The 17,549-nt window shown below is 41.5% G+C and overlaps 2 protein-coding genes across 18 annotated transcripts in view; both read right to left on the bottom strand.

Moving 5' to 3' along the window:
* Positions 1 to 3,967, bottom strand: part of MND1 (meiotic nuclear divisions 1) — a 40,823-nt gene extending 36,856 nt beyond the window's left edge. Inside the window, exons 1-3 of one of the 3 annotated variants that reach the window (XM_042049876.1) lie at positions 3,913 to 3,967; positions 1,705 to 1,770; positions 851 to 908 (exon numbers count right to left, since the gene is read on the bottom strand). In XM_042049876.1, the coding sequence (XP_041905810.1) occupies positions 851 to 908; positions 1,705 to 1,770; positions 3,913 to 3,915 (127 nt within the window). In that variant the 5' untranslated portion in view covers positions 3,916 to 3,967. Of the gene's footprint in view, positions 1 to 850; positions 909 to 1,704; positions 1,771 to 3,357; positions 3,529 to 3,912 lie in introns of those variants that run through there. The other 2 variants (XM_042049878.1, XM_042049875.1) reach the window with 2 other exon arrangements.
* A 5,049-nt stretch (positions 3,968 to 9,016) lies between these two features.
* Positions 9,017 to 17,549, bottom strand: part of TRIM2 (tripartite motif containing 2) — an 87,017-nt gene continuing 78,484 nt past the window's right edge. For all 15 annotated transcript variants that reach the window (XM_042049553.1, XM_042049548.1, XM_042049549.1 and 12 more), the window contains 3 exons: positions 17,108 to 17,178; positions 14,427 to 14,567; positions 9,017 to 13,432 (listed from right to left, as the gene is read on the bottom strand). In XM_042049553.1, coding sequence (XP_041905487.1) covers positions 13,280 to 13,432; positions 14,427 to 14,567; positions 17,108 to 17,178 — 365 coding nt within the window. In that variant the 3' untranslated portion in view covers positions 9,017 to 13,279. The remainder of the gene's footprint in view (positions 13,433 to 14,426; positions 14,568 to 17,107; positions 17,179 to 17,549) is intronic.

The following is a 17,549-nucleotide window of genomic DNA, read 5'->3' as shown; positions in this document are numbered from 1 at the left end:
TTAATTTTTTCTTTTCAGAGTAACTGGGGCTTGGGTTGTATGGCTAAATGCCTTCATATGCAGAGACAGGACAAATTTGGACTATTCAAAGGTGTTAATGGTTTTAGAAACTCTAAACTCAAATTTACTGCAAATTACAATTAAACATATGGACTGGCAAACCAATCAAGACACCATCACATTTCTTCAGAAGCCCATGAATGCCTCTGTCAGCTGCTGACACAACTGAAAAACTCTGCTTTGTGATATTCACATCTGCAGTTCTCTCAGCAAGTTCATTTATTCTTGCAGTGCCACCAAGATATGCTAGTCAAGGACAGTGGCAACTACACAAACATAATGCTTTCCCACTCCTTTTGTAAATGAGCATAATAGGAAGAAGAATTAGGAACTTACAGAACAATCCAAGAGCATACAGAAATCCTCTTGGACCTAATTCTAAACCAATGGATCTCATCAGGAAGGCTTTTACTGAAAAGACAAACCCCTTCCACTTATAGCTGTCCAGCCATTTTTGGAGGTGAAAAGCTGAACAGCACACTGCCCATGTATATTTGGACTAGCATTTTAAACACTTGTGACTTTACAGGTGGATATTTAATACCTGAGTGCACATAATGATTTCATACACTGAAAGTCACTGCAAGTCAGGCAGCTCAGAGCGTAAGAAAGCCCCCATCCCATGTCACTTTTAACACTACAGACCTGCCATTGACCAGTATCCCATTCCAGCTACATTTTCCATTACTAAACTCGCAAACCTAAACTTGTAGCCAGGAAAATTTACACTGTAGGACCTGTCCCAAAAATGATTACTTGCTCAAGAGAAACAACTTTTGTAAACACTTACTAATCCCTTTTTCTTTTGGAGCAATCTTCTCCAGATCCTTCAACTGGAAGACATCTTTCTGTACAGAACATGAAAGACACTTTAGTTCCAAATGACAGCATCATCTAAGTCTGGGTGTTTTTTACACTAAGTCAATGCCAACAGAATCAAGCAGGAAATGCACTGTATGTTTTGGTTTTGCTAGGGAAATAGCCTGCATATCCCTCAACAGAATTCAAACATTCTGAGAACTAAATAATAAGAAAAACACTATTATTGTAACAAGCCCTGTTCTTTCCTTTGGTGCTCTGTAGTCACTATATTTCATCTCAAGTTAGACTACAAAGCCCTTAAAGCCCAGGTTAGACTGTCAGCACAGATGCACCACATTGCTCAAGTGTCACAGTATTTTTTCCAGAAGATAAAACATGGTGGATTATATATGCCACCAATACAACTGTAGCTGAGCTTTTGGATCTCCAGGTTTCTTCTCCCCAGTGACCCTTTCCAGCTCTGCTCTCAATTTTTCTAACGTTCAGATTTCTTCCTCCTCCCATAAAATGCAGTGAGATACTTCCCAATTTCCTGCTGTCCCCTCTTATGGTAATAGACTTAAAATGAGAAGATGTGCATAGGTAGCACACGAAGAATTTAACACCACCTGTGCATCTTCATTCCTTGGCTCTACCTGGGGATGAGCCACCTGATCAGAGGTTAAATTAATGAAGTTTTGCCTCTGTAATTTACACCCTGATGTCACAGGGCATAAGTGAAATGCATGCCAGGATATAGGGTTCAGCTGCAGCTACAGTTAAGCTCCTTTTAGAACCTGTTTTCCCACCAACGTAAATGCAGGACAATTATAAGTTACTTACTGTTTCAAAAAAGATCTCCATCATGCGAGCTCTCTTCTCCTCAAAGCTCAGGCCTTTTTTCTTGGACTAGAACAGGGGAAAAAAAGAAAAAACAAACCAAGACATTCAGCAATTTGAATAATTAACATCTACTCAGAATTCAAATTATTTCCCTATAAGTTGTATTTTCCATCCTCTAAAATACCTTACCAATAAGCCCAGACTTTCAGATAAATTCTTTCTTTGCAAATAATCACTACACCAAGCTCATCTATTAAATGAAGGGACCTACCTTTTAGTTCAGAGCCAGCCTTTCACATAACCCAACCTGGCTCCAGCCTCAATGTTTCTTGACACATACCAGTCCCAAAATCTACATTTATATAAAACTCACACAAATGTTTAATAACCCTTAAAAAGATAAGGAGTACCTTCTATTTTCTTTTTGTTTTAAGAATTGCCTTCCTTCTTGTGATATACAGACAACAGTGTGAGTTGTAGGCCATACAGGTTTTTTTAAGGAGATAAAGAGCATTTTGAGGTCCTAACCAACTTTATAATGTCAAGGTCACATTTTAAAAACCGTGCTGGTTTTATTTCTTTTCTCTCTGGTTGTGTGACCAAGCATTCAATAACTTGGGTTGAAATACAAGCAAAAGGCAGAAATGGCTATTCACAAACTGCTACCAGCAGTACAAAACTGAGAAATAGTCTCCTCTGATCACTTTCAAAGATGCTGTTTTGATATGCCTCTTATGAAATTAGGATATAAAATATTTCACAAAGAATTGGAGTTTTACTAATAGCATTTAGCATAGCCCTCAACAACCCAAAAGCAGCAGGCACAACGTGAATCTGGAAAGTTTCCCCTTGCCCCACTCCCTGCCTCACACACTGTGTGCAGATACAAAAAAGGGAAAGGGGGATAGAAAGGGCAAAATAGGATGTTGGCAGGAAAAGGTCTCATTAAAAAAAAAAAGCATATTGTTGCCCTTAAGTCAATGGAAGTGGGTAGTCTAATAACAAGATGCTTTGAGAAAGACATGGTTACGTTTCCAAGTCTGTAACAGAAAGGAGTCAACACCATTTCTACTTTTTAACACCTGCTTCCTTCTTAAGGAATACAACTGGGCAGCACACAACACTTAAAACATACACCAAAAGCAAAACGGCCAGATTGATGTAATTTAAAAAAACAAATGTAAAAGCTAACTTATGCAGCTACAGTAACACAGAGACAGGAGCAGAAGCAATTCAATGCTATATTTAACAGAAAGCACCATTACTATTTTTTTAGGCCCCCTCTCTCCTCTTTTAGCCAGCGATACCCTAGGTCAGCACTGCTGGCACTGCTGTCTCCTGCGATGTCAGTACATTGCAGGATTAGAACCTGGAGCTGCCACGTACATGCAAGTAGGAGCACGAACAGAAAGCAGACAGATTTAACTTCCACCTCCCTGCCTTCCCCAAGAGCGCTGACACCTTCAGCAGCAACAGGAACAAAACCCGTAGGCGCACGAGTGGAATGGAAGCGTTTCTGGAAGCATGTGCTTGTAGCTACGCCCCTCGGGCGCCAAGTTTCACACCACCACTTCAGCAAGCGCAGCAAAACAAGGAAGCCAAGAGCTCTCTCGATGAAGGTTATTAACTTTCACATTAATTTCTCCCTCCTACCTCACTGGCAGGCGTCCCCACCACAAATATTAACCACACCAGGAGCATCCATTTCGCTGCCGCTCCCGCTACCCCAGGCAGCGAGAATACGGTGCTGTGAGCGCACTCGGGCACACCTGCGAGTCGCTCTGCCCGCTCCCACCTCCCAACAGCCGCAGCCAGAGGCTCAGCCCGACCACACCTGGGCCCCCGTGTCTTGGGGGGAAGCAGCGGGCACCGGGCCCGACTCGAGCCACAGCACGGGGCTATGGCTACTCCTCCAGGTGCCGGCTCATTTACATCGCTCTTCAACAAACGAAAAGCACGGCCCACACCGTGGTGACGCTACGCCCCCAGAACCGGCACCGTGGGGCCTCCCCGGAGCGGCAGCCCCGCTCCCCTTAGAGCCGCCGGGCCGGAGGGACGGCGAGGCGCGGGCGGCCGTCACCCGCCATCACCCGCCCGCAGCCGTGGCTGCTGCCGGCCGTGGTCACGGCTCCCTCCGCAGCCCCGCAGCCTCAGCGGCCGCCCAGGAAAGAAACCGGGAGGAGGCAGAGGGCGGGCGGCCCCGCTTACCATGTCGCGGGCGGGCGGCGCGGTTTGATTCCGGCGCCACCGGGCGGGAAGAGGCCGGCGGGAGGCCGCGTGCGCAGCGCCGCCTGCCGCCCGCCCCGCGGCCCTCACAGCCCTCACAGCGCCCGCGGCAGCTGCACAAGACGAGGCTGTTTCGGCCACCGCGAACGTGAGCGTGGGGGTTTTTCTTGTTGTTTATTTGTTTTCAGTTTTTTGGTGGTGGTGGCGGTTTTTTTGTGGTTGTTGGTGTTTTGTTTTGTTGTTGTTTTTTTTTTTTACCGGCCGGGTGGTGTCGTAGAATAAAACTGAGGGGACAAAAGAACACGTGAACTGTGGTCTTACACGACGTGTGTTGTACGGCTGGCCTGGCATAGGAGCCACGGGACGTGGAGAAATACAGCCTTCGCTGCCCGTGGAAGTGAAGGGCCTGGCCACATCTGATGTTGCTTGAAACAGTTGTTCATTGTGATGACTGTTCTAGCAACTTTTAATTACTGACAGCTTGTTTTAATTGTTATTTGTGTTGTAAATCACTTTCCTTCAGCTGCAGCAGTTCTGGGAAATTGCTTTGCAACAGCAGTGGGTTCATATCTGCTATGAAATCAAACTCAAATTTAGAGTTTAAATTCAAGCAAATGAAAACGTGCAAGCTGAGATTGTTTAGGCAGTTCTTGGGAAGATTTTCCGTGCCTTATGCAAGGTGACCCCTTCCCTGGAACCTGAGGTTCTTTTCTGTGCAGCCCATGATCCCATTCCTCATTGTGCACACTAGCATATTACTGAAAATGAAATGCAAATTAGGAAAGACATTTTTAATACTAAGCCTTTTGTTCTTTCATTCTCTCATGTGCATCTCATTTGCAACTTGCTAACGCAGGATGAAATCTGTTGGTACACCCCCTCATCTGCTGTGAGAGCTCATATTCTGTCTCCCTGCCTTCCATCTCCTTTGGCCAGCCCTCAAAGTGACTATGTCCCCACGCTCCCTGTGACAGTTCTTTTCCTCCTGTCACACTCACCTCTGCAGTCCAAGGGTGAGAGCCCCTTCCTGCTCCTTCACAGACTGAAGCAAAACCGAGCTCTGCTGGATTTTTGCTGCTGCCAAGCAAATGGTTGCTGCAACATTTGCAAAGTCCCCGTTGCACCCTAGGGTTTCTCCAAGCGACACGTGTGAGTGGTACGGGGGGGTGTCAGAGCTGAACATGCTGCCTGCAGTACAGGAAGAAGAGAGGGAGGATGGGTTTTCAGAGGGACACTGACTCTGAAGTGGGCTTGGGGCACGTACCTCGTGTCTTATGTTCAGTACACGTGAGGCAGCAGTGCTCCCATCTACCCCTTACACATGAAAGTAGACTGGCAGCAAACCCCAGGTAAGACTGGTGTCACCCCCAGACAGAGCCAGCACATGGCTGGAGCACACACCTGGAACCACGGCTGGAAGGCATTCCTTGTTTCAGCAGTTGAATGTGATGGCAGCAAGCCAGACAGCCCATCCACCTCTGAAACATTAGGCCATGCTCTCGGGCAGTGGTGGGGCAGGCGGCTCAGCAGGTTCTCTCTGCCCATGGCCCCTGGGGACAGCCGGGCTCAGCTGCCCCGAGTGCCATGGCAGCCCTGAAGCCCTTCCACGGTGTCAGCAAAATCCACAAACGCCAGAGGTTTACGTCCAAAGAGGAGACAGAGCAGTCCTGCAACTTTATTCGAATGAAGGAAGAAACTCCACTGGGGCACACACCCACAGGGTTTCCCCTATTGAGGTTTTAGAGGGCGCAGCCTCCTTTTATCCCAAACTCCCGGCCGCATGTTGCCCTCTTCCTTTCCCCATTGGCTAAGGTACCAGGAAGGTACAGCCTTCCTGAACTGCCTCCCACATATCCCCCCTTGAACCTACTATTTTACCCCAAAGTTCAGAAACTCGGGCTTATGCAGATCCATTTGTCTGTTTCAGGAGCCAAACTGTCTGGGCTCTGCAACAAACCTGGTGCCCAAAGTTAGTGAAGACGTGAAGACCCATTTCAAAGATGTTAACACCCATACCTTCACCCATCAAACTGTTTGTAAAGACATGAGCTTTCCTCTCATCGGCAACATCACTGGCTCCAATTTACTCTGTAATAGGAGGTTCCCTAACACCTCCCACATTTTGCAGCACCAGATGAAAACTAATTAGTTGAAAGACCATGGGGTGAAAGAGGTCCCAAAAAAAGGGGAACACACGGTTTATCTTTTGCTTTGTCATTTGAGGGGTGGTTTTTCCTTACTGCATAAAGTGGAATGAATGACTCCTAAAATACATAAAGGCCTGGCATTTTAAATGGGCTTCAGAATGTCTAAACATTCTGAAACAGGTATTTCACAAAACTGCTAGTCATACGCTATGAATATAAAAATAAGACAATGGATGGGAATACTGTGGAAGACACTCATTACTGTGTCTTTCTGTTAGAATATTGTTCTCATTTTCCTGTGATTTTCTTAAGCTTTAACAACTTGGGCTACATTTTCTATTCTAGGAGTTTGAGATTTTTAAGTACGGGTCGAAATAATTTTTCACTGTTCCTGAGTTAGAGAAAATACAGTGCTTTGTCAGTGTTACATTATACTTGGATGAAATGAAATTTGTACTCTCCTTCATTTTGCTCTTACAATTGACTGTAGTTGAATTACAATTAGAAATTCTGTTCTGAAAGGACAATAAAGCAACAATGGCAGGAAGCTTAGGCAGTAGGAGAATGAAAATTGTCCTGCTTTAATTTTGTTCCTTTCATACATATGTGCCATAGCACAGTCTTAATTACATGAGCTGTTTTTTCAGGAGGGAAGAATTCAAGTTGAATAGCAGATCAGTTTATTTCTGGAAGAGAGCAAGCCTTTCCAGTCCTGTGCCTGCCTCCCACAACACCTGTATGACTGACAGCAGTAAAGCTTAAGCATGGAGGATGAGGAGGGTTTGAGGAGATGCTTACCATGGGGGGTGATACCAACTTCTCTGGGATCCAAGCAGTCTGTCATGGGCTGTGGCCACATATCAGGAAGCAGTATGATCCATGAGTATCCCATACAGGCCAGTCTCTGCAGCATTTGCTGCCTCATTTCATCCTCAAATGAGCTTTTGGACTGTAAGCAGATGTTCTCCCTACAAACATTTAACCCTTGAGTGAGAAACCCTTGGTGAGAAATGCTAGCTGGCCCTCCCCCAAAATTTACTGCTTCGGCAGCTTTGCTAGGCAGAGCTGCTGAAGTGGGCATTACGGTTATCCTTGAGGTGAGTAGCTTAAGCCCTAGGATTTTGGTCACAAGGCATTTCACTGAAGGAACAAGGCATTCATATACCTAGCTCAGAACAGATCTGAGGGCAGCAGCCTCCAACTGCAAATAGCAATGAGCAGCAAGTGCTGGGTATTTCCTGCACAGCTGGGGCCTGTGTAGGGAGAACATCTGTCCACAGAAATGACATTGACTGTTCCACTGCACTGAGATAGTTCAGTCTGGTCCAAATTAGGGAGGCTTCACATGAACTGTCAGCAAAATTGTGGGGTAGTTAACTGCAGGGCAGCACAGCTGGATATGAGGGAACTTCAGCCTAAGGAACAATGAAACATTTTTGAACATGCAAGGGCATGTTAAGGGGGTACCACTATAAAGAGAGAGAGCCGGGCTAGTGGTGGCTGCCCAAAGTACCTGCTCCTTTAGCTACTTTGGCATTATTCTCCCTGACATTGTTTCTCATTGGTGAGACTGGGTTCTGTAGTCTTATTCATAGAACTTTTAAAAGATTCTGCTGCCTCATTTAGGTATTTAACTAAGTACCACAAGAGTGTCAAAGAGGAAGTTGGCTATTTACTGCAGATTTTTTCTGGTAAATGACAGTGCTCCCCAGTATTAGTGTTCTGCCTGTCTGTCTGATTTTGCTCAGTGGTGAAGAGCCTCTGCTCTAATAATCCAGGGAACAGAAAACATTTCTAGCCTATCAATAAGAAAATATTGGGAATGTAACGAGAGTCTTACCTACTAAGCCCGGTGGATCCAGGATATCCTGTGCTGTTGCTTCTGTTCTTCTTTGTGATCTTTTTTTCCTGGGAAGGAACAAGTGCTCTGCAACTCTGAATGTCAAACCAACACTGCTCGGCTTTAAGATGTGATATTCTTTTAGCTGGCTGCCAAATAAAGCCTTTTCAGGGCAGATAGACAAGTACATTCAGCACCAAGAGTCTGTTTGCTGAACGTGTATTCATCTGGAGACTGACAGAAAAACAAAACTGATCCATTATGTTGTACTAAGTTTGTCATTAGGAGAAAAATGAGGCATGGAAACATGGCTGCTGACACTCCCTATGACTTGCAAGAAAGAGTAAAACACAGATTCCTCTACAGGGTTTGGGGGATAGTTCCACATAAAAGGACAGCAGCTCAGTATTTCAGCTGTCCCACTTCTGACTGTCCTGCCACTGAGCAAACACTCATCACTGAGGGTTTCACTGACCCCCCTGGTCCACTCCATTGAGGCCATGTCCAAGACAAATGATCCATCTGAAGATTCTTACTTTGTGAGCAAGTTCCCAGTCACACGGAGTTCTCAAATGATTCAGGTTTGGAGAGTTCACAAGACATAGGTAATATGTAAAACTAAAATTAATACAAGCTGGAAATTTATTCTTACAGGGACAGAGTCAGACTGAACTCCTAAGGCAAATTTTCTGTACTCCACAATAATTTAGTTTGGTTTTCTGCAACAGACCCTTGAAAGATTATAGCACACCTGAGCTAAAAGGTACAGTGTACTTCTGTGATGCAAGCAGAAAAGCTTACAGCTCTTAATCTTACTGCCACCAATGAAAATCTTAATTTTGAATCCTGGACTGAAGAAGGAAGGGTGGAACAAGGAAGCTCCAGCTCTGCACCTTCGTCCCAAGAACTACTCCAGCCCCTCTTTTCTCTGTGTCTATATAAAAGCTTAACACCCGTGAAAAAATCAGTTTCCTTGGCTTGTGACCTGCGGTGTCAGGGAAGAAATTTGGAAAAAATTACCTGTCTTCTTGCATTATGGGGTTACTTTTATGGACAGTGAGTATGAGACATATGAAAAAGAAATCCTCAGCCATGAAAATAACAGAGGAAACAAGCTTTATTTTTATTATTTGAAATTTTTGTGCGTGGTAAAGGTACACATTTGACTCTGGTTTTCCTACATTTCCAAGACAGAGTAATTTTTTTTGTCAGCTAAAGCATTATGAATACCATGGCACACAGGAAGCTAAAACTACACACGCACACACGCGCACACGCACACACACAAACACTTTGTTGTGCATCTTTCATCCTTGACCTTAAGGTGAAAAGGTTTGTATTTAGCCTCATAGGGATTTAAAAAAACCAAACAAAAACATCATCATCAACAACAAAAAAACAAGTGAGAAAAATATTTCATTATGAGTGCCAAGAGAGTGCAAGGCTTACATGTACACAAAACATATATTGACTTACAAAGATGGAATGTACAAAAACTTTTAAAAAAACATGAAAAAAAGAACTGGAAACACTCCTAGAACTGGAAAGCTGCAGCATATCATATCAACTGATAGAGATTTCTATCAGGGGCTGCTGCCATACACTATGCAACTTAGGGAACATTCCCATGTTATAAACCAAAGGAAAAGTGTCAGGGTTAAGGCTGTGTTGCTCACAAACATCAACTGAAGTGCTGTACATTCGTCAGAAATAAAATGACCTGTTAGGAACCTTCCCACTCTGTCACACAAATACCTTTTGTGCACTTTCCACAAACAGGTCAAATAATCACTGCTCACAATTCTTGGAGGAAATTTCGATTATACATCATGATTTCATAACGAGCTGTCTCCCATAACTGAAAGTCATTTCTTTAAAACAAACATAACATATTGGGCACTTATAGTTCTCATGATGGCAACACTAGATCCTTAGTTATAAAAAATATTGACATAAAATCAAAAGCCCTCTAGCTTTTACAGAACAGATGAGCATTTACTAGTAAGTAACTCTCCATCTTCATGAGGCAAATGCTTGCCTAAACCATTTTCCTTTTCAATACATTGGTGCTGGTTTAGCCTATGTAAAACTCTCCTGTTGTTTATATTGGATTTATCTGAACAGATCTTTTTATTCTATTCACAAAACCATGAAAATACAGTTGGCTAGTTTGTCCTAAAATGCTCCATATGACACGAGATCTAATAACCTTTTGAGATTACTTTTGAGTTGAAGCATAGTTAAATGAAGCACATACTTTCACCATTCATGCTGTGCTGCTAGTCAATTAGCATTCCAGAGAAGTCAAGGGGACATTTGGTTATACCTGAAATCTGGCAACAGTGTGCCTCTAAAGCCTTTAATAAATGCTAACAAGTCAGCAAATCACATAGTGCAATTCTGACCTTCCCTTAATTGGATGAGAAAAAAGCCTGCCAGTTTTTAAGTGCAGAATTTCTGCTTTGGTTGCTCTTTGTAAGGTTTGTAAGCCAAGCATTTTAGTGAAGCTGGCTTCAGAAGCACACCGTAAAAGCAATGTGTTTCTCAGTTTCCCGGTGCCAGGCAGATAAGGTCAGACCTTGGAAGGGAATACCCTATGCCACTAAATTTGAAATTGCAGTTGACAGCATTTGCTATCAGAAGGAACTTCAAATTAGTGACATTTTTTAGGTGCTGCTCTGCTGATAGTGTCTGCAAATCCAAAAGTCTACTCAGTTTTTTTGAAGAAAAAATCCACAAAACCCCTAACAGCTTTGAGCTGGGTTGTGAGGGGGTTATGTACAGAATTCACTATTTCATCAGGATGCACTTGGTTCACACGGGTTATCTAAAATCCTGGTAAACAATGCTGGACTAAAGGGAGTGAAAAGCTTTTGAAGAAAAGTGTATGCATGAAATAGCACAGTCTTAAGTATCTGTTTTGATGTATAAGTTAGGATCTGATTTTCATACTTCTCAAAGTTCCTGACAACAGTGGATTTGGCAATGTTTTCTGAGGGGTAAACATGCAAGCTTAGTAAAATTGTTATTATAAAAATCCATATTTGGAACTAAATATGATAACTGACAGCCATAGCACATTTTTAAAAAGTTTTTACCTCAATCTGTGCAACCCCTTCTCTTTATTAACAAATACAGTTCAAATGCTACACACCTTTTCTTCATTGATAAATGTGCCATTTAAGAGCCTCCCAATATCAAAAAGTGTTGTAAGGACACTTAGAATGAAAATTTGATCTGCAACTTTGTTAAATTTTGATAGGACAGTTTATTGGTAATGACTGAGATACCATCTTCAGAATTTTAGGACAAACTCAGTTCAAGCAGAGGATATTTTGTTCCCTTAGTAATAACAAACTTGAGTTTTAGTATTTCATAAATGTTACCACCAGTTTCTTAGCTTCATTACAGTCCAACCTTAAGCTTCATGCACAAAATATTTATTCCAATGAAATAAGAAAACTTATATTTGCACGAGAAATTGTAAATTGGCTCTATGTGCAAAAAATAAACAAAGGAAAGAAGAGGAAATATCTTTAGGAAACAGTAATTAAAAACCAGACAGACCCCCCATTTAAGAACCTTGGGGTCTGCATTTTTACCAGTCAAATGCAACTTTACAAAAAAACCATTAGTTTTTCTCAAATTCATTGAAACAACCACCTTTTAGAAATAAGACAAATACTTATAACAAGAAATTTTATCAAAGATTTCTTTCCATTTCGCAAACATGCTTCAAATACTCCCTTGTTTCTGACCCAATGCCCTTTTGTTTCAAGGCCCTAAAAATGAGAAAAGAACGACAGCACTTCCCAGGCTATTGTAGGCATTGGCAGCAAGCTCACCAGCTCCTCAAACAACACTTAAAAGGGAGCACCACTCTATCTATATCAGGCTAAAGTAGCAATGCAACCTTTGACCATTGGATATAGAAATAAGAATAAAGCCAATGCTACTTTAGAAAAGACAAGTTCATACTTAAAAACCCCCAACAAACCAAACATTAAAATAAGAACCATGCCTGTAAGCATTTCCAGTTAAATTAATACTTTAACAAAGAACACCGTAGAGAGATCTGACAGAGGAAGAAGGGTCATTTTTCGGAGTACTGCCATTGTCAAATATCATACATACGTTCCAGTTTGCTGAAATAACCCACATTTACTTTTTTTTCCTGTTTTTATGTCAATCAATCATACATACATACATACAAACAAATTGGAACAAATCTCACAGTCCTTGTTTTGTCCTCTAACAAAATTCCCTTTGATGAAGGACTTCAGGAATAGGTTCAAATTCATTTTTATTTGTATTGTATTTTTTCTCACATAAAAACAAATAGCTTTGGTAACCCTTGGCTTTCCTATACAACCTCAGTTTACCACAGTTCCTTTGGTTGTATAATGTAGGTCCTCCACAGGGGTACTTCTCTGGCTTTCTGTCCTGTTTGAAGCTGCATTTTGTTTTATCGGTTAATACAATGAATTGCCGTGAGGAAACATGGCAATGAACACGTACGAAAGAGTGGCACACATGAGGTTAATTGAGATGACATTGTAATAACCCTGATCCTAATGAACTAGTTTGGTGTCAAAAGGTCTGTGGTTATACAGAAATTCCGCTCCCACTAACGTATCGCTACAATTAAGTTTTTCCAGAGCTTTAGAAATGTCAGGTCTCTGCAAAGTCCTTCCTGCACATTGAGCAAGAGGAAGAGTGAAAAACGGTCACACAAAACAATCCTTCATTAATTCCACATGAGTAGGGAATTTGCATTGATTCTCAAAGTGCTAAACATTGAGCTGTGTTAGGTCTGACGGTTAGAGCTAGACGGATTTTGTGAGACTTAACCTTATACTAAAAGGACCTACTTGTTATACATAGTAAGACTGAAGAGTGTTAAAAGTGTAATACCTACCATGATAATGAGATCTAGAAGATTCCCAGGATCACCTCTGGGTTAAATAACACGTAAGAATGATACTTCTTTAAATTTGGAAGCTCTGAGCAGGAGCTATCCTTTGCAGTCATCAAAAAGCTTTGGGAACTTTTCCCAAACTTTTCTGGTTTTTGCCTAATTAGTTAATTCCAGTTCCATAGGCTGAAGTTTGTGTTTAATTTCACATTGTCTTTATGAACTCAGAGAATTTTTTTTATTAACACTTACAACAAAAAGTTCAGTGAGAAACATAAGAGGTGCAAGTCCTATGTAAACAAGGTAAGTTTGGAAATTATCACAAGAAGTCTGTAAGAGACTCCTTTGTTATTAAAAATGAACGCAAAGTAGGAGATATCCTGCACTGGATCTCTAGAACGAGTCTTTTCTTAAGGGTGGGTGATTATCCAGCTCCAGAGCTCATTGCTACTGTAAGTATCGATAGACCTTGAAGCAGTGATTTCCAGAGTCTGCGACTACAACGTGGCCATCTGAAGTAAGAGCCAGCCCTTGGGGACCATACAGTGGGTCAGCAGAGGTGTTAATGTAGGATAAAAATGATCCGCTTCCATCGAAAACCTTTGAGGGTGAGAAAGCACAGAATAAATGTTATGAATAAAAAAGGAAAGTAGTGGACACAAGCCTGCTCTCAGTTATACTTCTAATTTCTGAAACAGTTGACATACACTAGAATAAACAAGGGCAAAATCCGTTCTGTTATCTCATATGCAAGTTTATATACAAATGTATTTTCTTATTAAAAAGAACTAATTAAAGGTGCCAGGATCTTTGGCAAGAATTAGCACACAATGAAATAACAATAATAAAAAATAAGAACCTCGGCTGTTCCTTGTTCTAAAAATAGTCAACTACAATAAATCAAACTTAATCGGGCACTCAACCAACACCTTGTTTTCCTAACAAATATTACTATTTTGGCTAGCCTGATTCTTAGGTTGCCACACAGAGAAAACTCAGGAATTTGTTTATCCTGTTGACAGTGCTTCCTGAGAACAACTCATAAGCAGCTCCCTCAATTTTATATTCAGTGGAAATAATACATATACTTATTTATTAGGTATTAGGCAAACAAGACCTTGTGATGAACACTTAAAAGATAAAAAGAGGGCAACTCTCACAACATAAAGCAGAGTAATTTCTCAACACTTAAAAAAGATGATAAAAATCTGCTGCATTCACCTCAGGCCATTTGGTTTTTCACATTTTCCACTATGTCTCTTATCTTCTCTTACAGTGATTATAAATGACTATCATCTCATCAATGTTTGCAAGTCTCGTAAGTCATCAAATAACTTTTGAGGAACTACTTGGCACCAAAATCCTTGGTCACAGTGACCATCAGAGCTGCCAGCAGCCACACTGAAAATCCCACGATCTGACACCACCAGTTCTGAAAGTGGACAGGCCAACAATGAGGCATTTAAAGGATGGTGTGAGAAACCTCATCACTTCTAATGCTGATGGTGTTTCTTGGGCAGTCTGACGGCCAGAGTTACCAAAGTTACCAACCCATTTGTTAATCAAGCACCCTTTGAAATACAGAAATTTCTACCTGTATTCGGCTGTTTCCCCAATCTGCTACGATAATGTTTCCATTAGAATCTACAGCTACTCCAGTTGGTGCATTAAATTGCCCATTTCCTTCTCCATTTGATCCAAACTTCAGCATGAATTCTCCCTCCTGGTTAAATACCTGCATGGGTTAAAACAAAAACCTGAATATGGCATGGTATCAAATATCAGTAATCTAGTACTACCAGTTCACCTGCTAATTAAGGGAGGAATTGAAGAGTTCCCAACACACACACACACACACACACAGAGAAGATGGGAGAAAAGGTGCCCATCTCTCCCTCCACTCCATCACACCATACACCATTTCCCTTCTCACTTAAGATCTGATTCATCTCAGATACAGAGGCAAAGGGCACCAGAACCCTTCTGCAGCTTGTGCATCTTGAGCTAAAAAGAGCTGAATGCAGATACAGCACTGGGTTCTTTGTTTCTGTGGAACTAAAACACAATGGAGCAGACGCTCTCTTCTCTGCTGCCATAATCTAACACACACTGCGAATCGTGGCATGCTGCTCTCTGTATAGACAGTTCAGCAACTGAATTCTCTCTGATGGTAACAGGGTTAGACAGCACAGAGATGGAGCTGATCAATGACTATTTTGCCAGTGACCTGGATGCACCAATGGGACCAAAAGAGAAACAAAATGTGCCATTTACACAGTACCACAGCTATCCCTAAAATATTTTGGTCTACCTTGGGCCCAGGCCCAGCTACAGCGCAAGGTCCAACAGTGTTCTTAGAGACTGACTGTGGCTTGCACAAGAAAATGCAAAGACCTGGTAAGTGCCAAGTACACACTGAAGTGCTGATAAGGTAGAAGGTGTCAGGAAACCATTCTGTTCTTGAACACCCCAGTGAACAGAGAAAAAACATTTGGGAAAGGAATTTAATGAAGCACCAGGTTAGTGCCTCAGATGATTAAAGAAAATTAAAAGAAAAAAAAAGCCAACTAATGAAAAAAACAGGCAAAGATATATTGCTCTCTCCCTGGGCTAAAGTGACCAAATGAGAGAGAAGACTACATTGTGCAGGATTTTCCATAGAAGATGCCTGAGGGAAGGAACATCCTTTAAAGTTAAGGGGGTGGGAGAAAAATGTTGCTGAGTGAGCTTGTTTAATTCAAGACACTGGTGGCAGGAAGTGGCTTTGGGACTCACAAGAGTGAAATTAATTTATTTAGTTATTTATAAACTAATTTATTATTTAAAAGAAGATGTACTCTCTGCTCTCAGATTATAAACTCTCCAGAGTGTCAACAGTTATATGTACTAATTTAGAGAACACTACAAAAATAAGACTCTTTTCCAGTTAGTACCAAATTGTAACAAGTAACATTTGTATCCCATTGAGTCACACCAGAGACAGATGGGACACCCTGTTCTCATTAGAAATGTAATAATTATAAATCCTCTAGGATGCCACACTTCTTACATCTCTTCACTTGTTTTTTTTTTTCATTTCAGTTTACCCCTTACTGTTAAGCCTCTCCAGGCACTCTCGTTACCAGGCAAACCTTGCTTGTGGAGAGGTAATTTATGGAGTCATCGGCCTCCTGCAGCACTCTTGGTTTCTGTGTTGTAATCCAAACCACGAGCTGCTACTTCCTTACAAATTCCAAGAGGATATGCAAGCAAGGTTGCTATTCCAAACCTAGGTGATTCAGCACTGCTCAGGACACAAAGGTGTCTATGCTTAGGCAGCAACTTCCTATTTCAGGTGAATATATAAAATTTATTTTTTCAATCAAGAACACTGAAGAACTAGACTGAGAGTTCATCTTTGTGTTCAGTCAAAATAGGCCAGTAGGTGAAATGCCAGGGACTTTGTTGGTGTGTGGGACCGACAGATGTGTCCTCAGAACCCAGGTAGAACAGCATCCTGCCTGTGTCCTCCCGCTGCTGCTTCCTGTAGAGGGAGGGCACAAGAGCACGAAGGAAGTGTATGAAAGGGAATGCCCGAGAACAAACACGCAGACGTGAGGCATTTCTGGGCCTGTATCTCCTTCACAGACATTTGCCAACACATCTCAGCATGTTTCCTTGGTTTAGTTTATTACTGGGACAAACAAATAAACTTCCTATCATACCATGGCATTAACAGGCTGTGAGTCAGGACTTCCCACGGGTGTAAGGACTAGTGGCCAGCCCAGTGCAGGAGGTATGGAATGAAAACCAGTTGTTACACAAGTTTTAGAGAATCAGGTTGTAAAATAGACCCAGCAATCTTAAAGCTTATAGGTGTGGAATTTAAAGACTGTCATGTATCTTTACTTTGTTATAATTTTATTCAACTAGAAATGTGGAAAGCTTTTACTGGGAAATTCAAAAGCCAAACTTTTAAAAGAAGACAGAACACAGGGTCAATAACAGGTTTGGCAGAGGGCTAATACAAGTAAGTAAGTTGAAATTATTTATCTCAAGTACAACTTAGGTTTAAGTAATTGAATTAGAGACCATTATAGTGACACCAAAGGCAATGGACTGTATCTTCACTAAGCAATGCACTGCATGCACAAAGTTCTCTGAAAGTGCTGTCCTTATAGCAGAGCTCATACATATGGGGTGTGATCTCTTTGGTTTTAACAATATTTTGTTTTCCCCAAGAAAGTATCATAATAAAATTAAAATGGCAACTTTCCAAGTTGCCATTGACAGTACCTTGACAGAATGGTTATGAAAATCTGTAATGATAATTTCATTGTTGCTGTTTACAGCTGCAAAATGAGGACCTGCAATGCAGAAGAAGAAAAAAATAGTAATATCATTAAAATAAAAAGTATGGTTAAATTAAAAAAAATCAGCCTGACAGAATATTATGTTTGGCTTCTGAGCAATAGTCGTCAAAGTGGGAATATGAATTTCAAATTAAGAGTAATTTTACTTCATGGTTTTTTTAAAAAGCTCAGCATGCTTTTTGTAAACACAAATAATTTCTTTTTCAAGCAGTTGTCAGCTATTGTTACCAATAAGCATTGTTCATTTCTCCTCCTTTTGTATACATTTGACTATGCAGAGATTTATGGGCTTATTAACAAGACAAAACATGTAGAGCTTAAGCATAAAGTTGTGTATATACTGAAAATTGTTATCAAAAATGTCC

Source organism: Corvus kubaryi, unplaced genomic scaffold (genome assembly GCF_017639235.1).
Source record: "Corvus kubaryi isolate FWS band 111438036 unplaced genomic scaffold, C.kubaryi_AGA036_p1.0 71, whole genome shotgun sequence".
Taxonomy (NCBI): domain Eukaryota; kingdom Metazoa; phylum Chordata; class Aves; order Passeriformes; family Corvidae; genus Corvus; species Corvus kubaryi.
The sequence above is the reverse complement of the archived record's forward strand: the minus strand, read 5'-3'. Positions and strand labels throughout refer to the sequence as shown.